Source organism: Rhinolophus sinicus, chromosome 13 (assembly GCF_057876585.1).
Source record: "Rhinolophus sinicus isolate RSI-liver-muscle chromosome 13, RSI-T2T, whole genome shotgun sequence".
Classification (NCBI taxonomy): Eukaryota; Metazoa; Chordata; class Mammalia; order Chiroptera; family Rhinolophidae; genus Rhinolophus; species Rhinolophus sinicus.
In genome coordinates this window covers 60,227,425-60,255,326 of record NC_142513.1, presented here as the reverse complement: position 1 = coordinate 60,255,326, position 27,902 = coordinate 60,227,425, and the positions used below count along the sequence as shown (strand labels likewise).

The following is a 27,902-nucleotide window of genomic DNA, read 5'->3' as shown; positions in this document are numbered from 1 at the left end:
ATCATCAATGGATGGTCAAACTAGTTGGTCCAGGTTTAACGAGGAAAAGGATAGTTACAGAGTCTCAAAATATCTGCCCACAAGGTAGTCACTGATTTCAAAGCGAAAAACCGTGAAGGAAGCCAGCAGAAAGCATCCTCCCCAAGGAGTCAGCGCTCAGCACCAGTAACGGAACGAGGGGATGTATGTCCCTCGGACACGGCGCCCTCAGCACGCAGCGTCACTGCTGTGTTGGTCCTGCCCAAAACGCACACCCGGAAACTATCACAACCAAGCAGCAAACCTAAAATAAAGAAAATTCTACAAGACAACTGGCCTGTACGCTTCAAAAATGCCTAGATCCCAAAAGACAAATCCCAGGGGATTGCCTCACATCGGAGACTGAGGTACATGACAACCTGGGTGATCCTGAATTGGATCCTAGATTAGGAAACAATTGTTTTCTTTTGTTACAAAGGAGATCAGTGGGACAATTGGTGCGTTTTGAGTAAGGCCTATGGATTAGATAACAGTACTGTGACAATATAAATGTCATGAGCTTAATAACTGTATTGATTATAGAAAACAGCATTGTTTTTTAGGAAATACACACAGAGGTGCTCAGGGGTAAAGGGGCATCATGTCTGCGACTTACTTTCAAATGGTTTCACCAATAACAACAGTAATATGGCTACAGATACAGAATGATAACAGCACACGGTAAAATGTCAACATTTGGGCAATGTGTATGAAGAGTGTGCAGGAACGCTTTGCACTACATTTTCCCAACTTTTCTCGAAGTCTGAAATTATTTCAAAATTTAAAAACAATTTTGCTTTTTTTTTAAGCCCAGAATTGTGCGAAGCACAAAGCAAAATCATCCCAAACCCAAACAGTGGTAGGGGACCTGACACTGCCACTCTCCTTCCCTGGCAGACGGGGCACATCCACGACAGACCAAGGAAGTGGAAGATGAAGAAACTTGACTGAAGTGACACACTTAGAACTTCGTACCTGAGCCAGAACATGTATTGTCTGCAAATGGCCGCAGCCATTTAACTGAAAGGAAATAATGAGCCTCCTTCTTGGACCCACTGCTGACGTAAGGGAGGCCCCATTTGTGGTGTGGATCAGCGGCAGCACCGCAGATGCCCGGAGAAAGAGGTCACGAGGAGAATCCTGGCCACAGGGACGTCCCCCCAAAGTCCTCCAAACACCCAAGAGCCTTTTCAGAATCTTCACTGTGAACGTTGTCAAACACACACAAAAATAAAGTATAAACAATAAAGTATAAACGCCCATCACCCAGAATCAATCATTATTATAATTCGGACACACTTGCTACATTTATCCCTTTTTTGCTGTAGCAGTTTTCTAAAGCAAATCTGACATTTTTCACCCCTAAAACACAAAAATCTACTCAAAAAATGGACAAAACTATTCTCATTATGAGGCCAAGGAGTAAATATCATCAACGTAAAGGGTACTTATATCCCAAAATAAAAGTGATCAAAGAACATACACAATTGGCAAAGAAAATATCAATTCCAAAATATGCATGAAAACATTCAGTCTTACTAGTAGTCAAATAAATACATGTCCAAATAATGACTATTTGTCATCTACATTAGCAAAGATTTTTCTAAAACAAAAAATAATCAATGGTGGCAAACATAATTCTCTGTAAGTGGGTACAAGCTTTCTGGAGAACAATTTGTCAATATGTCCTAAAATCCTTATTCTATTTCCAGAAACTGCGCTAAAGAAATAATAAAAAGTGTACACATAATTACATAAATAAGGATTTCATAGCAATATTACTTATTACTAAATATAAAAAATTAAGATTTGAGGGGTGAGGGAATACAAACCATCTCAATGTCCAACAGCATGAGACTGGTAAATAAAATCACGGCACGTCCCTAAAATGAAAATAACTAAAGATTGGTGCTACTTAAAGCGCAGACTGTGGGCCAATTGGTACTGGCACCCAAATAAAGAGTTTAACCCAGAATGTGAATCAACCACAAAAAAATAATTTTAATAGCGATCCCCATGAAGAAACCAGTGTGACTTACTCTGGCACAAACTCCTTATCTTGAGCTGAAACAGTCGGAAACAGTCTGCCTACTGACTACCAGTGTAACATGGCCACAGATTCCACCTCCGAAACACATCCCCAGTTTGCCCGCACCCCTCCACCCCTCCTGTGACCACCAACAAACACAAGCCACCTCATCTGGAGGGCGGCCGGTGTCCTCTAGTCAATTAGCCTACACTCCATTTTCCCACTCAGTGGCCATTAATGGATATTATTGAGAGAAAATCAAAACGATCATTTGGAAATGCCCATCACATCACGCTTATTCGGGGTATGTTGCAAATATATTTTTAAATCTTGATGAAATTGACAACGCTCTGGAAACAAACTGAAATTTATGAAAGGAGAATAAAACCAGAACAGGCCAATAACCGTAAGAGAAACTGAAAAAGATGAAAGAAGTAGCACCAAACAAGTTCTGAACTGTGGCAGGGACTTTTAGTGTTTGCCCATGTCAGATTCTCTTCTCTTTCTCGGGACACGGGAGGACCACCCTGCCCACTCCTTGCAGTTAAGCCCTGGGCTAGACTGTGAGCTGGAGAGACAGGTTTCACTGAAGCACTTAATTGATGGGTGCCGACCCTCCGGGATTTTCTGCCCTCACCACTGCAAACCCTGAAACTAGGTGCAGTATCTTAAGATGGTGAAGCCTCCGGGGGTTCATTTCATAAACCTTCTTTCATCTTATTTTTCTATGCAATTATTTTCAAAATTACAATTACACAGTAACAGTTTTCTGTTACATTTATTAACTATATTATTTGCCTTGTCAAGTACTTGACAATAACTACATTCATCGACTTCTGAGAAAATAAGATATACTCAAGTTGACAGTAGAAACAATCGCATTTACTACCAAATGGTGAGTATATCTTATCCACACTTTGAAAAAAACAAAACGAAAAAACACTTTTTCCATATAATGTCCTTCACTGTTCCTTTTAGACTGTGTACAAGTCTGCTAAATCTTAATGGAGAAAAACTAGAACTTTCCTGCCAAAGTTAGAAACAAGACACTCTTTTAGAATAAAAACAAAACCCTATCTTCTCTGCTTTCTAACACTGCACTGGCGATACTATCCAAATGAGAAAGGAATCATAGAATTAGAATATTACCATTTGCAGCCATTAATGAATTAAAGATGTGCTGTGTGGTCTCCTTCACTGAATCAGGACCGATCTATGTGACCAATAGATTATGGCAGAACTGGCCATATCCAAGTTCCCAGACTAGGTCAGCAAAAACACTGTAGCTTCTGTCTTGGCCCACGGATAGCTTTCTCTGGGGGGAGCCGGCCACCATGCGACGCGAGTACGTCAGCAGCCCAGATGGGGAGGAACTGAACCCCTCCCCGGAGACATCCAGCCATGGGAGGGAACCCCCTTGGAAGCGAATCTTCGGGTCCAGTCAAGCCTTTGGGTGACTGCAGCCCCAGCCAACGCCTGGCTACAAGAGACAGGGAGCCAGAACCACCAAGCCAAGCTGCTCTCTAATCCCTGACCCACAAAATTTTAGAGTAACCTACTATGCAACAAATTTAACACTGTGCTCTTTACTTTGGCACATACTGTATACTCTCCACAATAAAATGTTTCAGAATTAAAAGTGAGCTAATTACAGAGAATCCTTTAAACAGAATTCTTGTCAGAGCAGACAAGAGGTTAAATGATGGAGAGGAAGAAAGAGCTAATAAAAACTCACTCCTTCACATGTATCTCACTGTCTCTTAGGAAAAGGTTATCATAAGTTAGCTCTGTTAAATCTCTTTGAAAAACTCTACAAGGTAGAATTTCTTATTCCTATTTTGCAAATAAAATCGAGAAAAGGGACGCTCAGAAAAATGAGCAACTTGTTCAAGCTGCGCGGCGGCAGAGGCAGGACAACAGTCTGTTCCTTGCACCACGTCTCCGAGCCCTGCTGACCTTACAGTGTCTCCATCCAGCCCCCACGACCAAAGCCACGAAGGACCAAATCTGTACATTGGTATGTAAATACCATCTTTCCATGTTTGCAAAACGTTTCTCTGCTTCCCCTTTTCCCACGAAAGATGCACTGTCATTTCACGTCACCCTTAATGCTAAGCAACCAGAAACTGCAGAAGGAAGGAAAAATGACGAGAGCTCAACGCTCCAACTCACATCCCAGATTTCTGTGCCACTCTGGATGGCTGTTCTTCTACGAAGGATTATTAGATTAACAGTGGATCAGGTTCTCCAAAGTTCTCTCTCCACCACTCCTTTGTTTTCAAAGTTAAAGAGGGGAAGGGGAAGGAGTACACAAACTGATCAAATGATACTGTTATTTCCTTCCTTGTTCCCTTGTTATACAAGGATAAATTGTATAATTGGATATTGTGTAATTATTTAAGTCACCAAAATTAATTTCCAAATACACTCTTAAAAAGAAAGCCCTAATTCTTTTTAGAGTCTAATAAATACTATCTATGAAAATCATTCTTTTTCTAACAACAAAGTTGAACCTGCCATTTTAGGTAACTATATTCATTGAGTGTTTATATTGTTTAGGCATTGAACGGATTGTTTTATATTCACAACTGAATGGAATCTTGACAACTACCCCCATTTTATAAATAAGAAGCTTGGGTCCAGAGAGGTTACGTGACTTGTCCCAGGTCAAAAGGCAGGAAGAGGCAGCGCTGGGACTGAGTCCTGTCCGGCTCCCAAGTCGTCACCCCACTGCTGTTCCCCATATCCTGAGAGGGATGAGTCAGTGTCACCACAGCTGTACACTGTGTGTGCTGAGCTAATGGCTTCTGGTTGTACAAGTTAGTTTCTTGAGCAACAATTCCTAAATACTTAGCAGGTTATTGCGAACTGCCTGTCTGAATACCATACAATTCTCTCAGAAGGTTCTTGCAGGAATATCATATGGCATTTTCCCCCCCAAGACGGATGTGCTATAAAATCAACAAATTTGACAAATTGTTCAAATTCCCAAAGGGCTTGGAACAACTCAAGCAAAGAAGAATTCCTATATAATATAGAGATAATACCCAGCTGTAAACCAAATGCATTCTGCAACGTGGGATGATATTTTTATCTGTCCACTTTCTTGATCAAAAGGCCAACTTTAGAGAAGTTGCAAAAACGTGGGAAAACACTATTTTGGAGGAAGACTCATCAAAATGTCATGATTTATTCTTCAATGAAATTATCATTCAACCCAGAGACAAATCTCTGCCTAAAGGTAGAAGAAGTATGTTATCCCAGTTGTAATTCCAGGAAATTGGAAGTCAAACTAGGATAACGTCAACTCAGACCCTGCTTGGCTATTCAAGTGTTCGAAGAAACATTCACAGACATGATAGCAAGAAAAGGAAGCAGAACTCTGAGAACCGGACTCTTTCCTTTCTCTCTCCCTGCTGCCCTTCCGTTTCGTAAGCTGTATCACTCAGGACGCTTTTGGTTGCAAGTAAAGAAAACTAACCTCCAATTACAGAGTGAGATCCTGTGAGCTTCAGGCGAGGTGCAGCAGGACCCCTGACCTAGGAACTGGGGCCAGAGCAAGGCCACGTCCTGCCTGACTTTGGCCTGGGTTACGTGTCTCTTACTGAACCAAGAATTGGGGCAGGGAGCAGGTCAGAGACCAGACTTCACAGCTGCTGTGCAAGGAAGAGGGGAAAAGGGGAAGGATTACGAATGTTCCAAAGAGGTGTGGCGCGATGGCCAGCTGTCCAAACCCAGTTCCCCATCTTCCCGGGCACGTGCAGACAGACCCTACTTCCCAGCCTTCAGTGACGTCAAGTGTGGCCAAGCGGCCAATGGAACAAGCTGACACGGACCCCTGAAAACCTCTCACCCACAACCCTTCATGTTCTTTCCCCCTCTGCGAGCTTGTCCGTTCAGACATGGTGTCCTTGGGGGCGATGTGTTGCAGATGGCAGAGCCCCCCGCTGGAAGGAACCTCAGTCTCTGAATAACCACTGAGAAGAGTCCTCCACACACCGGGGACACTTAAATTTTACGTGACTGAGAAACTTCTGTCAAGGTTGAGACTTTTGTGTATTTTTGGATTTGTTACAAGTCAGCCTATCCTAACAGGTGAATAAATTAAAGCCCACTAGTTGGGTGACTTGCCCAAGATACAGTTAGCTGATGAAACAGAAACACAAAAACACAGGGGGCCGTGATCTCCCCACTGGTAGGCAAACACAGAATTGAAAACAGTAATTCTGAAAGCACTAGATAAAAAGAGAAGTAATGCGCAACACACAGCCATTAAATGTCTTTTAGTCAGAATACACGAGTCAGGGAGACGGTCAACTGGGAAGCCCTTTCTATGTCACAACTTGCTGAAATGTTCACACAAGTTATTATCCACTCTTTTCTTAGCAAATAGAATAAATGGAAAGCTCTGATAACTCAGAACACAAACTGTCTCAGACGCAGAATTAAGAATAGAAATCTTCTGTTACATGTAAAAGTGGTATAAATTCTTAAGGTGAAAAGCATGGTGGGGGGGCCTGGGCTGAACCCCAGTGCAAGGGCAACTGTTGTTCCATCTGACCAGCACCCTCCCTTCCCACCCACCCAGTTCCCTGAAAGCTGGTGCCCATTGCAGGAGACACCTGCTGGCCGCTGGGGCGGCCGCTGTCCTAAGCCAGGCCCGTCTTGGGCCTTCTCAGGAACCTTCACATTGGAATGAAAGCAAGAGACTTTCCATGGATGAAGCTGGGAAATGTGAAGCTGTTCGTGGACATATTTCCTGCTGAGCAGAAAAAAAGCAGCCCAAGAAAATGAAGAGGACAGCAAGTCAGAGAGAAAGATGGACCGAGGCCTGGTTTCATCTGCCCCAGAGGCTGGCAGAGCGCTGTCCGCCCCATGGTTTGTATGTAAACCAGCTACAGCGGCCACGGACTTCACGCTCGGTCTCAGCGAGTTTCTATTAGGTTGATGTCACTTGTAGTCGAAAGAATCCTGACCAGTATCATCAGGAAAACTGCCTCCAAAAAACGGACAAACAAAAAACATTCATGGCATCTGACAAATCTCAAAAAGGAAAATAAAAAAATACAGAAATAGCCAAGTCTAGTACGGACTCAGGAACCAGGCTACTGGGTTCAAATCCACACGCTGCCCGTGACTCGCCAGGAAACCGTGGGCAAATTGTCTAACCTCCTCCTTGGGTCGCGTTTCTCACTCTGAAAGGGGAACCACTAAGGTAACAAGCAGCCCATCCAGTTTTCATAAGGAGTAAATTAGTTAACACATGGAAAGTCCTTAGAACAGTACCTCATATGTAGGAAACATTCAGCACGGGATCATTTTATTGTCACAGCAATCTAGCTAACGTCTAGGTTAGTGACCTATGTTTAGTAGGTTATGGTGTCACAAGCTAGATGAAAACAGGTGTCAAGCTGATCACAGGAAGCGTGTCTGTCCCACACAACCTGAGAGCGCACCTTCAAACCCAGGAGCTCTTTTATTTGTTGTTAAGGGATACCCCGCCTCTGCAGCCCCAGGCCCCTCCAGGGGTCAGCAAGGAGAAAGCGGATCAGAAACCAGCACATTCCTCGGGCTCCTGGGACCTCCACTGCGGCCTGGCCTCCTGCAGCTCCCTGGGGCCTCAGGGCCACAGCGAACGGGCAGGAGGGCAAACCCTGTCCCAGAATCCTCTGAGCACGCATGACCTTGACAGTTTGAACCCTTCATTCTATCTTAACCTTCTTTTTTTTAATGGAATGAAAGCCACAAACATGAGAAATCTGAGGGCATTTGTTCCAGACGTAAAATATTTCCTCCAACAGTTCCCTGCTTCCTTCTCGGAGCTCTGCTCCCACCAGGGTTCTTGGCTAATTCCACTGATCAAGTGGGGGTGAAATTCTCAGCAGAGCACTTGCACAGTCAAAGGTCATTAAGTCCCTGGAAGGGTGAGTCCTTGAGGCGCTCAGGGTGTAAGGCCAGGGCTGAAGCTGGGGAGGGGGCAGGAGCCACATGAGACTGGGCTCTGTAGGTCAAGGAGTCTGGACCAGCAGTGGGAGCTACAGCGGGTTTGGGGCAGGAAACGGGGGCACCACTGGCTTTGCAGTGGATCTCTCTGCTCCCTCCCTGAGCCTCTGCTCACAGAGCAGCGCATCCCCTGCACCTCGGCTTGCGGGGTCGGGTTGTGTGGGAACTAAAGACACGAGCTCTGAAGCTACGTTCTGCAGACACGTAGCTTAGGTGGGGCAAAAATACCCGAGAATGTCCCCATGAGGGAGAAAGAATAAGAAGGCAGATCACGTTACCAGCCTGGGTCTACAGTAATAGAGGAAGTAAGGCGCTGGGAGTCGGGGCCAAGCCCTCACGCCACCATTTAGAAACCTGACTCCAGTGAGCTGGTGGGGAGGAGCCGGGCCCAGGGTCAGCGTCTTCTCCTCGGCGCAATGGCACAGGCACGGGCTCCAGCCGGCCGGTGCCTGCCCACCGGAAGGAAAAGTGCCCTTCACATTAGTCCGGCCCGGAGCGCCCACGCCAGCCAGCCGACGCTATGTGGTCCAGTGGAAACGCAGCACAGCAAGCAAACGCTACGCTGAGCCAACGCTAGCCCTAGAAAACAACTGTCCCTCAACCCACATCATGTGATTACCCAAGAGACACACAGTGGGGTCGGAAGCTGTCCTACATGGCAGAAATATTCTTGGCCATCACAGCTTTTGGCACTGAAACCTTTTTGGTTTACAGGCCAGAAAAGCAGTTTATTAAAAGCAGTTTATAATTAAAATCAACACCTGTTTATTTTTCTGTTATCGGTATATTCCGCAGCATGGAAAGGATTATAACAGCTTCTTTCTCTCCCGACCCAATGGTGAGAAAGCAATTGTGATTAATACGCAAAGAGAAACAAGAAAAATCTGTCACTTCTGTGGTATCTTCCCACACAGGCTCATTTCACATACAAGGAATTGGGGCTCCCAGACAATTTGCCCCAGCTCACGGCTCAGTAAGTACCAACGCCAGAATCGGAACCCAAGTCTTCTGATGCCTATTCCCCCCGCCCGCTTGTCCCAGCTTGTCCCACTCCAACGGTTTGTGCAGATCTGTCAACAGGCCCAGGGAATCAGGGGACAGGGAGACACACACAGTTAGAGGCAAGCCTATTCTCTGGGGAGCTCATCACCCCAAAATGAGGTGCCTCTCACATGACCTGCAAACGACCAGGGCAGCTCCGGCCAACAGTAAGCGCTGAGTGTGTGTGCGCTGAATGAAGGAGACGTCACTGACCCAATGAGCTGCTTCCCTAGCACTTACCACCTGGCATTCCCTACGAGACGGAGCACTGGTGACGGAACGCCTACCAGGGTGAGAAGGGAGACGCCAAGGCCACTGGATCACTTTCCAACTCACAGGCTCTGAAAACCAATTTCACTGTAGATATTAGTGTCTAATGGAAGTACTTGGCTGTTGGTATTAAAAATAAGTAAATGTTGGCTCCTGTTGTCACTATCGATGATCACAATCGGCGTTCGGAGCCTTCCGATGACACTGGGGCGGAGACAGGCCGACCCCAGGCCTGCCTTCACCCCAAAGGAGGGCTTCACCGCAGCTCACCCCACTTGGAACCTCTGGCTTTTCAAGACTGTTTCTTAACACAAGAATAACCAAAAGACATGGCATGTGGCTTTGGGAGGAAAACGAAACAAGACTTCTGACTTTTACCTAAAAATGTCAGGACAGTAAAGGAAGCTGGTCAAACACCAGCGAGTGGCTACGCAAACATAGCAGGTCTCATTGCGTGCCACCTCCAATTCCAATGTACAGGTTACAAACTGAGGAGGAACAAACAGGTATCTGTACATGGCTTTAAAACGCAAACAAATCCATTCTTCAATAATCAAGCAACTCCACGAACGAAATCCAAGCTCAGAAATTCCAGGTGTTCGATTTCCTTCTTGCTGCTAATACAATAACACCGCTGGACAAGCAAACCTGCACTAGAGAGCTGTGCCGGCCGTGGGATGCCCGGGCAACTCAAGGCACTGACCAGTGGGTGGACCCTCCCATGAATATAATAGGTACCAGGGGTGAGGGGCAAGTGCTGGGTTCAGGGTCTTGTCCCAGCTTAGCCGGTACGTGCAGTGGGGTCTTGGACATGCCTCCTAATCCCGGGGGCTTCAATTTCCTCTTCCAGAAAAATGAGGAAGTTGAATATGGTCAAGTCAGAAGTCCCATTTAGGAATAAAATTCTAAGAAAACGAAAGATTTCAATCAATGAATGTAACTTCTCTGAGCCAAATTTATCAATAAAAATTTCAAATAAAATATAACACTTTTTCATTTCAGACAGCCCAAAATATTTAAAAACTTGCTCTAACAGAATTGTTTAAATCAAGACTGAAAATAGGACTTTCAGAAGTAGAATCTAAGGAAATGATCACAGATATGAAGGCTTATATAAGCAGGTGTACATGGCAGCATTGGTTATCATCATATAAATCATGATTTGAAGAAATTTTAATGACATGGGAAAATAACTGCAATTTATTATTAAATTTAAAAGCAGGATTAAAACTATACAGAAGTATTTGTTTAAAATTCATGTTAAAAAATTTTAACTTAAAATTTCCTATGCGGGCATAGGAAAAAAGAATGCAAAGTAATTCTTTTATATATTATATACATATTAATATAAAAATGTTACAAGGGCTATTGCTAGGGTATATAGATAACTTTGCTTTCATTCACGAATGTAGAAAACTTTCATATTATTACAAATTGAATTCAACAGTACATTTTAAAGTTTTGGTATTTTAAAAAGTATCTGTAATAAACAATTTCAGGAATGCAAATTCTTTTTAACATCAAAAATATCAAAAATCGAATTAAGTCATGTCACACCAGTAATTCCAAGAATTAGATGCAACAAAAAGGCTTGTGATAAAATGTGATATTTCTGATTTTAAAAAATACTCAGAAAACAGGACCTAGAGCTATTTCCTTAATATAATAAAAGCATATTCTCTTAAAACCAACAACCAGTATCACATTTAAGTGTGAAGAACTGGATAGTTACCATTAAAATCAGGATAAAACAAAAATGAACGCTAACACCATTATTATTTGTTGTTCTGAAACCCCAAAGCAACCCAATAAGAAAGCAGAAATTAAAAAGTATTACTCTTGGAAAGGAAAACCCCAAAACCATCAGTCAGCTAATAATGTAAACATTTATCTCAAAAATCCAAGACACTATGCACTTAAGATTTATCTATTTCACAATAAAAAAGACAATCAAACTGAAAAACTGTAAGAATGTTTAGTAAAATTAGTAACATCAATATATTTTATCTCATTGAAATTACTTAAAAGACTTAATGAAAAAAAGATTGACTGCAACAGAATTATCCTAAAAAGAAATGAGACCCACATGAAAATACCTAAAATAAAATACATTAATAAACATTATATTCATGGATAGAAAGAAAGCCATAAAGCTATCAATTCTTCCCAAATTATGGTGGATTTAACTCAAATACAATCAAAATCCCCCCCCCAAAAAAATGTGGGAGTAGCACAAAATCATTCCAAAATTAACAAGGAAGAGCAGACAAGAAGGGGTTAAGAAAGCTTTTTGTTAATGGGGCACAATAAGGAATTAACCTTATCAGACATCATTAAGACATGTTATAAAGCTATAAAAATGAAATCAGTGCAGTAACAGTATAAGCAAGAATAGATAACCCAAATAGAGAACCCAAAGATATATAATGGTAAAAATATAAATCAGGGGCCGGCCCGGTGGCTCAGGCGGTTAGAGCTCCATGCTCCTAATTCTGAAAGCTGCCGGTTCGATTCCCACATGGGCCAGTGGGCTCTCAACCACAAGGTTGCCAGTTCAATTCCTCGACTCCCACAAGGGATGGTGGGCAGTGCCCCCTGCAACTAGAAAATGGCAACTGGACCTGGAGCTGAGCTGCGCCCTCCACAACTAAGATTGAAAGGACAACAACTTGACTTGGAAAAAAATCCTGGAAGTACACACTGTTCCCCAATAAAAGTCCTGTTCCCCTTCCCTAATAAAATCTTTAAAAAAAAGAAAAAAAGAAAAAAAGAAACACAAGTACTTCAAAAGAAACTGTATTATAAAAAAAAAACCTTAAAAAGAAAAAAAATATATATATATATATATATAAATCAGTTAAGAATAAAAAGAATTATTCCAACATAAAAGGTGTTGGAATAATAGCTACCTATTTCAGAGATCTAAGATCCTTACTTCACCCAATATACCCCAAATGAGTGTAAAATTGAAAAAATTAAAAACCTATGAATACTTAATTATTATATATTTGGATGGATAATCCAGATGTCTGTCATTATATGCAAAAAGAGTGAAACTAAAAATTTTAAAAAAGAATAAATTTTTTACCATTTGAGGCAACAACGCCATACTATTAATCCTGTTAATTAAAGAGAAAGAGTAAGCATGTATCTTGCCTTTCCAATAGGAACTATATTTTATAGTAATCAACAAGCCCTAACCCCAAGCGATGCAGGGCACTGACCGTGGAGAACACCACCAACTATGGAGTGTAAAGAAGTAACTGAGTCAGGAAACATCATTCACTACCCCGATCAGATTAGTGATTTTAGATAAGGATTATCAACTGGTGCTTCAAAAAAGAAGAAAAGCCGTAGGTGAGTAGCCTATGGTGAACTGGAAACTCTCTAGTGGCAAGTGTCACACAGATGACTTTCTGGTGACGTGAGGGGAACCTAGCGGAAGAGGGGAGGGATCTGTCATCACCCTAACTCGGTGGTCAGTCTGCACATCTGTAAAGGTGGGTCGATCAGGTCTTGTGCCTTCTGATGTCATCTGTGAATCACCAGTGACGTATTCTAACCTAAAATATGTCACTTGAATCCATTTTATATACAACTTTAGTTTACAGGACATACAGCACTTAGAAGGAAAGCTAAGTGACACCACAAGGAAGCAACGAAACAAACCAACCTCGAAACTGGGACAAAGTGGTCAGGTCTCTTTAACAAGGGAGTGTCATTAAAAATGTGGGGCGATGTGCTAGATTAAAAGAAATGTAAGGGTCCTAACAAGCAGATGTGAAGCAGGGGACATTTCTGAGATCATATGGGATACTGGTGTGGAACGATTAGGTAAGATAAAAAAATTACAGAAATGGAAACGTGCAGATTATTGGCTGAAAAAAGGTCTATTGCAAAACATAATGTACTTATGGTGGCTCCTCAAAAAATTAAAAATATAATTATCATAATGATCCATCAATTCCACTCCTAAGCATATATGTATATATACCCAAAAGAACTGAAAGCAAGTACTCAAAGAGATTTGTCCACCCACGTTCATAACATTATTCACAATAGCCAAAAGAGGAAACAATCCAAGCATCCACCAATGGGTGAAAGGATAAACAAAATGTGGTGTGTACATACAGTGGAATATTATTCAGCTTTAAGAAAGAATGAAACTCTGACATATGCTACAACATGGATGAACCCTGAAGACATTATATTAAGTGAAATAAGCCAGTCACAAAAGTACAAACACTCTATGATTCCACTTCGATGAGGTACCCAGAGTGGTCAAAAGTAGAATGGTGGTTGCCAGGAGCAGGAGGGAGGAGTGAGGAAGGAGTTAGTGTTTAATGGGTATGAAGTTTCCCTTTTGGATGATGAAAAGTTCTGGAGATGATGGTGGTGATGGCTGCACAACGTGAATGCATTTAATCCCACAGAATGTGCTCTTAAAAGTTAATAAAATGGTACATTTTATTTTATGTATACTCTACCACAATTTTTTTAAAAACCCAGTATGTACTATATGATCTAATTTCAATGAAAGACGATGTGTGTGTATATGTATCTACAGACATGGAAGGATATATACTAAAGTGTTATAGTACGTGATCTCCAAGTGGTGAAAACTGCATTTCAGCATTTGCTTATTTACTACAATACACGTATTGCTTCTGTAATAAAAGATGTTGTATAAAGCAAATGGAAAAAAAAACCACAAAGTAAGGAAAAGTGCTAATTTGATTTCATAAAATATAAAATGTCTTCAATTTTTAAAATAATACATCCAATAAAAAAGACCAGAGAAAAAGATTTGCAACAAGCATGAGAGATCAGAACTTAACTTCCAAATATATTAAAAAGCTCTTATAAGAAAATTTAAACTCTAAAACCCACATAGAGAAATAGGCAACAGGAACAATAATTCACAGAAGATAAAGTTCAAGTGTCTAAAACACACTTGGAAGAAAAAGATAACAAAAGATGAAATAGATTCAAATTAAAATATCAATAAAACACCACTCTCTCAACGGCATTGTTGAAAGCAAAACAAACACTTTTACATGTGCTCCTGTAACATTAAAATTTGATCCCATCTTTCTGGAGGGCAATTTAACGATATGTATCATGAGTTTTTAAAAGTTCATAGTCACAATATTATCGTGTTTCCCCGAAAATAAGACCGGGTCTTATATTAGGTTTTGCTCCAAAGACGCATTAGGGCTTATGTTCGGGGGATGTCATCTTGAAAAATCCTGCCAGGGCTTATTTTCCGGTGAGGTCTTATTTTCGGGGAAACACGGTATGAGCTAATGATCCATCAAACATAGATAATCTCAAAAACATAATCCCGAGGGAAAGAAGTAAATATAAAAGAGTACATAGTATATGATTCTACCTGTATGAGGTTCTAGAACAGACAAAGCTAATCTAGAGTGGGGAGACACATTAAAAGGGTGGTGTGGGGGTGGCAGGGAGAAGCTGCCTGGGAAGGGGCAGGAGGGGCCTTTCTGGGGTGATCTAATGTTCTGTACCTTGAAAGAGGTTTCAATTTCACAGGTATGTGTATGCATTTGTCAGGACTCAGCAAGTGCTCAACAAATATTTGTACATTTCATTCTATGTAAATTTTACAGAGAAAAACTAAACAAATATTGATATGCACACTGCAATATTTAAGGGGTAATGTACTGACGTCTGCAATTACTTTTAAATGCATGAAAGAGAAAGGAGATGGTCAGACAAAAGGATGGATAGATGCACACGTGATAAAGCAAGCACAGTAAAATGCTGATGTAAAATTCCTTCAGGAATACTGTCCACTTGGGATTTTTTAAATACGAACATAGCAAACAGTCATGAGACAAACCTCTGGAGTGCTAGAAAGTTCTCTCTTGACCTGGCCGGCGGTTGCACACAGCATACATGTGTACAATTTATTAAGCTGTACACTTTGCTGACCACATTTATAGCTCCATAAAGCATGTTTTAAGTAAACAACAATCAGAATAGGACTTTCAAGCGTCTGTAATTAACATCCTCAGAGATAAGGGAGTATGCTGCAACCAAAAACCATAAAGAAGCAGTTAGGAAGAGAACCATAAACGCTGGACACAAAAACTGTCCAATTTTAAAACCTCAGTGGGTAGAGAGCTGAGCAGACCCTGCGGAATGAGGCAGGGTGCTGGAAGAGTGGGCGAGGGGACCCTCCCAGACTATCGCAGAGATGAGAAGTGAGAGAAAAGTGAAGAGACATGCAGGGCAGACTAACATGTGTCTACAGCCCAGCCCTTGGCCGGAGCTACAGAAGAAAGGAAATGGAAGGGGGACCTTTGAAGAAATAACAGCGAAGTGTTTCCTAGAGCTAAAGAACAAACCCGTTTAAAAAATAGTTTTTAATTGCAGCTCTATTTAAAGTAACCTACATGCAGGGAGGAAACACACCACCATTTTATGAGAAGCTCTCTCCTGGTTGTGCAATTTAAGTGATTATGCAATTTAAGTGATCTTTGTTCTTTTTCATATTTTTCAAGTTTTCTACAATGAACATCACTTCCATAAAGAGGAAAACTCGACGTTTACTTGTACAAAGTAAATCCAGAGCCAAGAGACGGAGAAGGCTTTTTAAAGAACTCCCTAAGCTCTCTCTGCTCTGGCTTCTGCCCTGGGCTATTACAATGAACCCCGTTTCTATAAGTTGTCATGACAAACTTGGGCAAGTCACTTGATCTCTTCAAATTTCTGCTTCTTTAGGTCTTCAACAGGGAACATGAAATCCTTCCTTTCTGCCTCACAGGAGTTTGGGGACCATCCAATGAGGACGTATAAACATAGCACTTGGTAACCCAGGAAGCACTGTACAAACCGAGAGGTGGTCTCACAGTCCGCCTAAGCTGGAAAACCCAAGCCCTGAGCCACCGTCACTTCCTTCACCCCTCACTCCCCAAATCCAATCCGGCCTCTAGCCTGTCGGCTTTTCCTTCCTCCTTCCCTCCATGCCCAAGCCACTGAACTATGCTGGTTCTACCTGCTCCCACCGGTGCCTGAACCCCTGCAGCAGGCCCCTGGGCAGGGCCCCACTTCCAGCTTTGCCACCCTATAACTACGCTGCTGAAAACGGAAAAGCCTTTGGGCATCTCTGAGGTTGAAGGGTGGAAAGTCCCCCCTGCAAAGCCCTCGGCCTGGCTCTCACGCCCTCCACCCCATCCCTGGTCTGCAGAACAAGCCAGCAGCCCGCACCCCCATACGCATCTCCACCTGTCCAGGTGCCCCCAGGGAGGTCAAACCCCTCCCTCCCTTCTCTCCGCACGTCTGACCAATCGTGACCAAGCCCCTGCCTGTTCCCTGGCACTGCCATCACTGCTAGGTGGAGGCCTGCCTCATCTCGCTGGACAGGACTGCTCGTGCCCGGAGGGCAGGGCCGGGCACCATCCTCCCATAGCCTCCATTCCAGGCTCTCAAATTACCCTGCTCATCATTTCAGTCCTTAAAATAAACTTTTTGTGGGCAACATACAAACTTTAACAAAAGTAACACGTCAAATAGGCACTTATATTTAAAAATAAATTTTCTTTACGTAACTGAAATTCATAGTAATTTTTATTGCTTTTATAATCCACTCATTTTCAAAGCTGTGAACGAGTCCATTCTTCGAGCATATCACAACTTACTGATCCGTTATGCTGTTGATGGATATTTGGGTGTAACCAAAGCGTTTTCTCATGAAAAGTAAGGCTGCTATCAACATTCTCATGCATGTTTCCAGTTCAAGGGTGTCCGAGCTTCTAGGAAGGAAATTGCTAGATCACACGTTCAACTCTCCTTGGTCATGACAATGGTTTTCCCAAGTGGTGGCACTGATTTACACTTCTGCCTACAGTGTTGAAGCGTTCCTCAAAATCCTATCAGGATTTTTAAATGTCTGCCAGTTTGGTGGCTGTAAAATGTTATCTCGCTGTGGTTTGCATTTCCCTGATGAGGTTGAACATTTTTTCATACATTTATTAACCATTTGGTTTCCTCTTTCATGAAATGCCTGAAGTCTTTGCCTATTTTTCAACTGGACTGTCTTTTTCTTATGGACTGGTAGAAGTTCTATACAGAGGGTGCCAAAAAAATGTATACACATTTTAAGAAAGGAAAAAACTATTAAAATTGTAATGCTCAATACATACCAATAACAAAAGATGAATACAAGTCACATTTGACTTCTGCCATGAGACAAGAGGTGCTCAGAGTGGTTCCCATCAGCGTCCAGACACTTCTGACGACAGCGAACTACTGCTTGAGCAATACTGACCAGTGTCCAGCTGTAGACATTTTTTTGGCACCCCCGGTATATTCTACTGATATTACATGTTGCAAATTTCTTCTTCCAGCCCATGGCTTGCCTTCATTTTCACTCTCTTTTGATGAGAAATTCTACCAAGAGGTCATGACAGTATTTATATTTCCTTTTAATAAAAAAAAGTGTTAAAAACTTCAAAAAGGAAGTTATGTGAATTACCAGTATGCATATAAAAAGTACTCAGAATTTTAGCCATCTAGGAAATGCAAATCAAAACCATGAGACACCATCACACAGCCACCAGATGAACGGCTGAAATTAAAAGACTGATAACACCAGAGGGTGGCAAGGATGTGGGGCAACTGAACTTTTATTATACACAGTTGGCAGGAGTGTGAAATTGTATAACCATCTTGGAAAAAGGTCAAGCAATTTCTTAAAAAGCTAAACAGATAGCTATCCTCTACCCAGCAAGTCTACTTCTTGGTATTTACCCAAGGGAAATGAAAGCATATGTCCACAAAGTAATACAAACTAGAATATTCATAGCAGCTTTATTCTTAATAGCCCACAGAAATAGAAACAGCTCCAGGATCCATCAATAATAGAATGCATAAGTGAACTGTGATCTAGTCATACTACAGAACACTACTTAGCAAAAAAAAACTAGAGTCACGCAACATAGATGAATCTCCGAACTACTATGCTGAGTGAAAGACGTCTTACACAAAAGAATACATTAAGACGCTATTCGTATGAAGCCTAGAACAGGCAAAAATAATTTATAATGGAGAAAAAAAAATCAGAATAGTGGTTGCCGCTGGGTGAGGGTAAGAATGGGGAAGGAGCAGAGAGAACTTTCTGGGGCAATGGTAATATTCTGTAACTTGACAGATGTGTATTACACAGTTGTATATATTTGTCAAAAAAAAAAAAAGGAAAACAAAATGTGCTCTCTAGTAAGTGATATGCAGATTGATGTGTTTAGGGGGTCAGTGTAATGGAATTTACACTGAAGGATGGAATTTACTTTGAAATGCATCCAAAAATAAAATGGATTGCTGGGTAGATTAAGGAATGGAGAGATGTGATAAAGCAAATGTAACAAATTGTTACCTGCAGAGTGTACGTGGCAGGTATACAGGTACAAATTCAATGTTACTGTACACTTGACATTTTTCACGATAAAACATCACGGGAAAGACAAAAATATATTTTAAAAAGGAAGAGATTTGCTTTAAAAACAAAACAAACAAGATTTTTTTTTAGCAAAGCTTGCCTTTGAGAAAGGTCAATGAAAGACCGATCCTTGTATGTGACAGTGCCTGGGAGTTCATAAAACACTTTCACACAGGTTATTTTCCAAGCAAACCCCAGGTATTCTAGTCCATTTTATGCTTGCGAAAACTTAGGATCAGAACTCAGCGAACAGCCCGCAGCCAGTACCTGACAGAGCAGGACCTAAAACCTGAGTCTCTGGCTCCTTCCCCACCTGTATTCTTACAAACACACCTCACTGGGGAGCTGCCATCAACTCCGGACATTGAAGAGACAAGACACTGAGGGGTCCCCAGCCCTTTGGGTCGTCCCAGGAGCGGAGTGAGAAGAGCTGACGTGGCTGCTGTACCACTAACAGGACGTGAAAGGGAGACACAAACGAACAGTAAAAGAGCATGAATGCAACAAACCCAAGGTTTATTTTCAACCCTTACAGAATAAAAGCACTGACAAGTCCCGCTCCTGGAGTCCTCTGAGGCCATCCTCAATTTGGGGGAAATTTATTACCTCCTTCCTGTGTGTGGATGAGCAAACTGCGAACGATGCCTGCAGCTGAGATACTGCCACAGAAAACGTGTCAGAGCAGCTCACCCTTCTCACCAGAGCAGGACAGAAGGAGGGGACCCAGGAACTGTGCTCAACCCTAACGTGGCCCGAATTAGAGGCAAAGCTTTACTGATCACCCCACAGATTAACCACTGGCTTCAGGGTACATAGGCTTTTTGTTAAAACATACACACCCCAACCATTTTGGTTAAATTTAAACAAGGTGAGACAGACCCGTGGAACATGAATACAAGCCCTTGTAACCTTAGAGATTGCTGTACTCATAGCCAACCATTTGGGGAACTGTAATGAAACGAGGACACAGTCCTTGCCCTCAAGCGGCCTCTAATCCAGCAGGAGGCCCGAGACAGAAATCCCAGGCCCACAAGGACTACAGGGGACAGTCCCAAGAGTTCAGAGAAAAGATGGCACACATACAGCCAGGGGCTCCAGAAAGGTTTCAGCGGGTCCTTGAACAACCCTGGGAGGATGTGTAATGCAGAGCTGGGGGGTGAGGGGGGTGCACTCCAGGCAGAGGCTGATGACGGAAGAAGCGGCTCCGAGGGCGCTCCTGCTGAGGAAGGCCACGACCGCCAGCAGGGGAGAGGGATGCCTGCCAACGCATTGCCCAGAGAGCAGAGGACAAGATGTCTGACTTCAGGAATTAACCGGCACGGGGCCAAGTGTGGCTGCGACGTCCACAAACATGGGAACCGAGGGTAGGGCTGGAACCAAGTTCCCCAGGAAGTCAGGACTTAACAAAACCATGGTAACGTCGACCCAGGATGCCCGCTTGAAACCCAGGTGACCTGCGGCATCTGGAGCCTAACAGATGGCCAGAGAATGGAGAGGCACCGGCAGTGGGTCGTTAACAGAAGGCAACAACCCTGGGATGAGAGCCCCAACAATGGAACGGGGTCCCCGCTTCACTGTATGGCCCTGGGTGAGTTGCCAACCTCAGGTGCCTACCTGCGGAAGGGAAGTGAAAGCGGCCTTCTGCTGTTCCTTAAACGAGATAAAGAAGATAACGTTTAGGATTAAGTGAGAACATCCGTAAGGCATCCAGCACTGCACCTGCCACGCAGAGAGCATCCAAGAAAGGGTGGATATGATTAAAATGACCAGTCTGCACCGTAAGGACGTCGAGTCCAATGCCTCCTACTGTCTCATGTATTGAGAAATCGGGCTGAAGTCACTGACCTTGGAAAAGACCACAGATTACTCATGTCCTAAAGCAACGTCTCCCTTTGTTCTTTGATTTTTTTTTTTTTTTTTTTTAACTATTCTGTCCTGTAAGGCATTTTAGGTTATGCTGCCATATCTGCCTCACCCTGTGGCCTCACATCAGGAATCTTGCCCTATTGAAGAACCAAATCCCAACGGGCAAACCATCCAAGGGACAACCCGTGTCCTAAGCCACGTCACAGGGAACACTGGTGCCAGAAGGGCCCACAGGCCCCATCCCAAACCTCCCTTCAGCAAGCAGAGGGTCACGGCCAACCCAGGGCAGGTCCAAGCTGATAGAGGTGTGACAGTCCTAACATCCACCGTAAGAACCACAGTTAAAGCTACGGGAATGATATTAAACACTAAAAAAATACAACACAAATGCAAATATTTTATGTATATGATAGGCATTCAAGAAAATGTAAAAAGCAAAATCTCTCTAGTGAGGTAAGATAATAAGACTGTATACACTGAAAGGCATAATAAGTGCAAGACGATGGGAGAAGTCACAGCCCATGAACTCCAGAGATAAATTACAATCTCCTAGTTCAGGGACAGAAAGCGGGGTCTCATTTTCTCACCTACGCTTTCAGAGGGAAACTTTCAGTACCTCCATATAATCTACCAAGGGTCAATGACTCCCAGTGTGTATGTGTGTGTGTGTGTGTGGGGGGAATCAGGTTACACACACAGAGAAATGCGCTTTAGTTTAGGAAAATAAGATATCTGATTAATCCACTTGGTATATTAAGAGCAGGCAATAAATTTTATTCCATAACTAAGACACCCCGAGAAACGACTCAACTTTGGTTGACTAAGATGGTTAGTTTGGCCCCTGTTATGGAAGATGGGCTGGTGGGAAAAAGCAGGGAGGAAAATGGGGAAGGTGGTGAAAAATAAAGGTGAGGAACAGAGAACAACAGAAGTAAAGACTAGACACGGACAACACGGAGAGTCTGTCAGAGGATTCCCAGTGCTGGAGGCAGTAACCCTTGGTTAGAGGTTAGTGTGTGGCCACCTATTTTCTGTCACCTGTTGTGTCCCTCCCATCCAGCTGCACTAATCCTTAAATCTCTATAGGGAAATCTACTCTGCTCACCAGGGTGGAAATAGATTATTCCCAGGGTACAAATGCTCTCAAAGAGCAATAACCAGATACTTCCACAAAACCAAATCCAAATTCTACAGCCTCCACTCTGGTTAACAGTGGTTTCTATTTCGTCTTTTATACGGGCTGGGTGGATTTTCCACTTCTGTAGCCTGGGTCACCCAAGTCTCTGATTCAACAAGTGGTTGTGGAAGGCCTGGGGGTGGGTACGGGGAGCCCTGAGACAGCAGTGAAGGAAACAGACATGACTGCCACCTCCCAGAGCTGACTAGTGACACATGGGGGGTAGCGCATCCATCATCACCAGTGCTTTGGACGTTTGCAAAAAGGGAGGGAGGGTGTGCGTACGGTCTCCTCTGACACTCCTGCCCCGACACTCAACTCTTTCAAGGGCAACTCAAACCCTAGCTAAGGAAAGGGAAAACAGAGGGGATCCAGACTGACAAGAAAACAAATGTTACCGTTATTGCTCACCCCAATTCAAAACAAAACGGTTAAGTGTTCAAACAGAGCACACACAGTCTTCATGTGTAACCACACAGACCAGAACTCCTGAAATGAATCCACTTTCAGCGCATTTGCAGTCACACTTAAAGAAGTTCATAAAGATGGTCCAGTCTAATATACCTTTGGAATCATTAAGAAGCAAATTATGTTTATTGAGTTTTACGGCTATTTCTTGTACTTTAATACTGATATCTCACGTAGGAATGACGTGGCCCAAGATACACCTCAATGAGAGGGCTCCATAATCAAACAAGTTTGGGAAATGGGGCACACTCAATAAGATTTGGTGTTTGGTGTCTAAACAGTGTATTTTAGGAAATTCAGTTTTATGACAAGTTCGGCATGAAAGAAATCTGCCAAACTTAGTCTGAACCAGTATTTCCCAAACTTATTTGACCATGGACAATTTTTTCATTTAATACTTATTAAGAGTCCATAAATTGCTTCAGGGAACACATGTGGGATACACTATACAGTGTAGGGGACACACTGCTTAATTAATCTGAAAATGCAATTACTTATCAATCTCCCAAGTATTCTGAACTGGTGTTTACTACATGCTATAGGAATACGAAAACTTCCCCCACTGAATTTCTTCTTGAAATTCATTCAACGATATGCTGTATTTTTAAGAAGAAATTGTTTTAATGAACTAATATTGGGTCTTGTTAAAAAGGAACTCAAACTGTAAATAATTTTACTTTGCAAAATTGCTGGAAGTTTACCTTCATCTCTAAACACGTATTTTAGAATTTCCCAAGTGTATTTCCTTAAAGAAATGATATTGAACAAAACAAAAAAAAAAAAAAAAGGCTAACATTTCCTGCTGCCCTATTACCTGATACGTCTAATTACAAATATCTGTGACTGAGATAAGGCATCCACATGTACAGTTCATGAATCACAAACATGAGACTATGATTTCTGTGCTTGTGGTATTGTTCTTATAACTGACTCCTCCTCTGGAAATAATAATGTAACTTTAAAGCCTATATTGGAGGTTTTATGGAATCAAATTCCACTGAAAAAGTTTCACCATTCAGTTAACAATAAAAAACAAAACTAAATCAACAAACATTTATTTAGCACCTACTATCTGCATGTCACTGGATTAAGCACTATAATGATGAATGTATTTTTTCTGAGCCCCAAATCAAGACAATGGACTGACAAACAGGACAGAATATTTAAGACTCAGAAACTCAGGGGGCTTCCAGGCACTGTGGAGAGAGAGAAGAGCAAATTGCTGCACTGGAGATGCTTGTGAGACACCTCGGTGACTTTTAGGACACCCACACTGCCACAAAAAAGCCAGTAAGACACAAAGGCCTCTTTCTAAAAGGGCTACTTTAGTGACCTAAAAGCTCCATGTTAGTTAATGCAAGATAACCGACACAAGATTTGGGCCCAAAACTTGAAAGCTGTTAAAGTTTCCACATTCAACTTCACTTTGTAATGCTTTTTTGGTTAAAGCCAGTTAGAAAGGCTTCGTGTGTAACCATGATGCTGATTATTAAAAGCAGCTTAATAGTCTTAAACCATCCCTGGTGTCTCCAAAGAATCTATAGAAAGAACCCAACTTCTGATAATGAGAAACAGGTGGAGTTTCAGTGGGATATGGGAGGGGTGGGGGGGAAAAAGAAAACTTCATCTATGCTATGCAATACTGAAGACTTCACTTTCACAGAGAAAAACTATGAGCATCACTGACAGAAATTTAATACAGAAAGTGAAGCAAACGATAGCCCTCAAACTTGGGAGGTCTAGAAGTCCGCAGTAAGAAAAACAGGCCAAGTTTACAAATAACTTTTAATAAGCAGCAGCTAAGGGGGGGGGGGATCTTCAGATGCCATACATGCCAGGTTTTTTATTTTCTTCCTAGTTTAATACAACAGAAACAAATGCATGAATTCCAGCTCAACTATTTCAAATCAGAGAACTGGAAAGCTGCTGCTGTGTGCCTTACTGAACTTTTTGCCTCCTTAAAAAAAAAAGAAAGAAAGAAAAAAGCTATTCCTTTAAAAAAAAAAAAAAAACCTTAACAAAGATTAAGCTAGAAACTGTGACAAAACATAGCTAAGGCAATACGTGCTGGAGAAGTCAGGCAGTTTAAAAAGTCACAAAATGTCCCACCAGTAAGACTCCTTAATAAAAAATTAACTTTGTTCTGCTGAATGCTTCAAAAATCGCGTTTATGATTGTATTTGCAATTACATGCGCTTTAAATACAACACGTGTGCTAATAAACGTGAACCTCAAGTACAGGTGCAATGAAGCAGAGCTGATGCTGTTCTAGATTATATTTTAATGGTCCCCAAGCAAATGGAAAACTGCAACCGCGTGCATGTGCTAGCTGACAGGGAAAACCAAACAGGATGGCAGGGTCCAGCACTCTGGCTTCACGGTGCCAGCCGCCCTTCCCTTTCCTCAATGAGAACCAAAGACCAAAGTTCACATTGATTTAACGTTTCGGGGGCGCCCCGGGGGATCCCCGTCCCCGCTCTGTGGTAGGGAATTGACTCAACCGCCTCGGTCAAGTTCACAGAGGGCCCTGCGGCTCGAGACGTCCGACGTGTCCAAGAAACCGACGCCGCAGCTAGGACAGTGCCCTAACCACCACTCCACTGATCGGGGCCCGAGAACCGGGGTCGGTCCTTCTCTGCGTGCAGCCCCGCAAGACAGGCTGCGAGCGACCGTCATAGTGACCCAAAGCCGGCCGGGGCCCCGGGCACCGCGGCCGGTAGGGAGCCCCGCCCGGCCCTGCGGGAAAGTTGCCGCCCGCCCGCCCCGCGCCCTTTACCGTCTTGTCGCTGCCACCACGGGACTCGGACTCCGCGAGGCTGGCGCCGCGGGACCCAGGAGAGGTGCTCGTCTTCGGGCCGTGAGGGAGGCGCGGCCCGCCGGGCGGCAGCGGCGCCGCGGGGCCCGGCGCGTCCTCGGCCTCCTTGCCGCCGCGGTACACCGCTCGGCTCTCGGAAACGTGGATGCTCGGGGCGCAGCCCATGCTGGCGGCGCCGCGGACACGCTGGCCGGCAGCCGCGATCCGGTCAGCAAGCGGCCCGCCCGGCGCCTCGGGGCCGCCGCTGGCGCCGTGTCATCGCCGCCTGGGCGGGCGGGCGGGCGAGCGGGTGGCGGCGGCGGCGGCGAGCGCGGGTCTGGTGTCAGGAAGCGCGGCTGCCCCTTTTATCGCGGTGCGGGCGCGGCGGCGGCGGCGGCGGGGAGGGGGTGCTGGGGCGGGAGGCGCGCGGCGGCCGCTCCTCCGAACATGCCCTTCCTGAGGCGGGAGCCGCCGGCCGCCCTCACATCGCCCGGCTCACCGCGGCCGCTTCCGGGGAATTTCGGGGGAGGAGATTTGCGCTCTCCCAGCCGAGAGTCCCCGCCGCGCCCGCTCGAGGCTCCGCTGCGGCCGTCGCCTCCCCGCCCGACACCCTCACAGCTCCGACCGCTGGACCGTCGCCCCGGAAAAAAAATCGCTCCTCGCCGGAGCGCCGGTGGCGGACCAGCTGGCCTACACGCTTCGGCCGTGGAGGGCTGGGGGCTGAGGGCTGAGGAGAGCCCGTCGGGGCGGTGAGGCCGAGGCCGCTGCGAGAGGGAGGAACCGCAGCTCCAGACCGCAGGGCCGCGCCGTCGTCGAGAACCGCAGAAGTGGCTGCGCTCACCCGGGAGCTGCTGACGGCTCCGCTCCCTGCTCTGCCGTGTTTTAAAGGCAGCACGCCGCGCCCAGCCCCCAGCTGTGACCTCCAGCAGCTGCTGGCGTCAATGCAAAGCAGCTGGGGCGCCCAGGCTGCCTCCCGGCGCCGCCCGCCAGTGGGCATGCGTGGCCGCCGCGCGAGGACCGCGCAGGATGGCTGCCTGGGGAAGGGAAGGGACTTGCCCCAGGACGCACAGCCAAATGGCGGAGGGCTGCGACTTCAGGCCACCAAATCCCAGATTACATGAGTGAAATGGTCGGTCTCTCTGACTCCATCTTGTTCAAGCCTGCATTGTTCCCAATGCCTTCAGGATAACAGCCCTCGTGTTGTCTGACAGACAAGCTAATCAATTGAGGAATCCTGCTTGCTGCAGGAGTTTCTTTTTTTAAACTGCCCTTCCCCGTTTCCCTTCCACTGAACTTTGTACTTTCTTCAAATGGATATGAGGAACTACTAGGGCTCCCAACATCTTACTAGGGCGCCTTCTCAACCAATAAACCTTTCCTTACTCCAAACGCTACTGTTTTGCGTTTTGGCCTTTCGAAGCAGCACAGGCACTTTAGACCAGAACAAGGCCACCGGGTTCTAATCCTTGCTCCTTACGTTAGCAGCTGCGTGACCTGGGTCAGGCCACTATCTCAGCCGTTGGAGGCCGTTGGAAGGATCCCCGATTGGGGTGACGGTGAGAGGGTCAGAAGGGCGCCCACACGCCGGGTCCCGCGCAGATGGGGTCTGGGCATCACTGTCGGGGCCACACTGCGCGCGCTATGCTGCGAGCCGAGACCTGGAGCACCACGCCTGGCTGCAGCTGCTATGGGGAAACGACGATGCAAAGAAGCTACATTTTGTGGCAGGTTGGGGTACCGCCTTCTTTTCATTTTAACCAAAGGACTGGTAGCCCTCGGGCGCCCGAAACCCCAAAGGCTCCTTACTTGGGCGAGAAGAACCAGGCGTCTGCCTTACAGGGAGAAAGCAGTGAAGACTACAGACTGCACCACCATTCACCCCTCCCTCCACCAGCTCGCTGTGTGACCCTGGACCAGTCACTTAACCTCTCTGTAGGGCTGGCTCTGCCCAGCATCTTGAGGACAGCGCCCCTGGGAATCCATCACTACCCGGGAACGGTCCATCTCGGATCCGCCCCCACTCCCACCCTGCCTGAGACTGCAAGTCTGCGGAGACCCTAGCGCGGCGGATCCCTTCCTTTTCTCTCCCGCGGTCCACACCTTTCCTAACCCGGCCCTAGAGCGACCCAGAGGTGCCGCCGCTCCGCATTGGACCCGGCTGCTGTCAAGACCCGGAGATGTGCTCCAGACTGGAGTCCCTGCTGCGGCGCTGGAACTGCAGTACAGCTCAGGCGCCCTGCTGCAGCTGGGGCTCCAGGTACCCTAAGATCCGCAGCCCCAGCCTCCAGCCATGATCTTCCAGCCCTAAGTGCACACCAGGAGATTCCTGAACAGCAGCGGAACAGAAAGGCCGGTAATCCGAGAACAGCTTGTACTATTCGCCCTCTTTACTAGCGGAGCCCGAACCACCGACCGGCACGTGACTCCGTCATCATCAAATTTAAGCACTTTAAACAATAATATTTATGCCTCCCTCCCCTATAAAAGTACCACCGGGTCGATGAAAATGTCTTTAAAAATGCAGGAAAAGGTTTTTACTATCACCCGTTATTCCACCTAAATTGTGGAATGTTTTCTAACTTTGTTTTGCAGATTTTAGAAAGTAATTTTTCCAGGCAGAATCCAGACCCTTTTAAATAAAGAGTAATTCATGAAGAAAACGCTTTGAAAGTCTGCCATGAGCCCTCTGTCCTCCCCTCCTCACCTCGCAGTGAAGCCTGGCCTTGATGGCCTGCTGGCCTTACCTCCCCTGGGGCTCCAGACTACTTCAACCCTC

General features: G+C 44.7%; 1 protein-coding gene across 4 annotated transcripts in view; it reads right to left on the bottom strand.

Annotated features, from left to right (window-relative positions):
* The window catches only part of PDE8A (phosphodiesterase 8A), a 108,502-nt gene that overhangs the window by 69,400 nt on the left and 11,200 nt on the right, over positions 1-27,902 (bottom strand). Inside the window, exon 1 of one of the 4 annotated variants that reach the window (XM_019743463.3) lies at positions 25,109-26,007. The exons of 2 other annotated variants lie outside the window; for them this stretch is intronic. In XM_019743463.3, coding sequence (XP_019599022.2) covers positions 25,109-25,312 — 204 coding nt within the window. In that variant the 5' untranslated portion in view covers positions 25,313-26,007. Of the gene's footprint in view, positions 1-25,108; positions 26,008-27,902 lie in introns of those variants that run through there. One more of the 4 variants, XM_019743464.3, reaches the window with a different exon arrangement.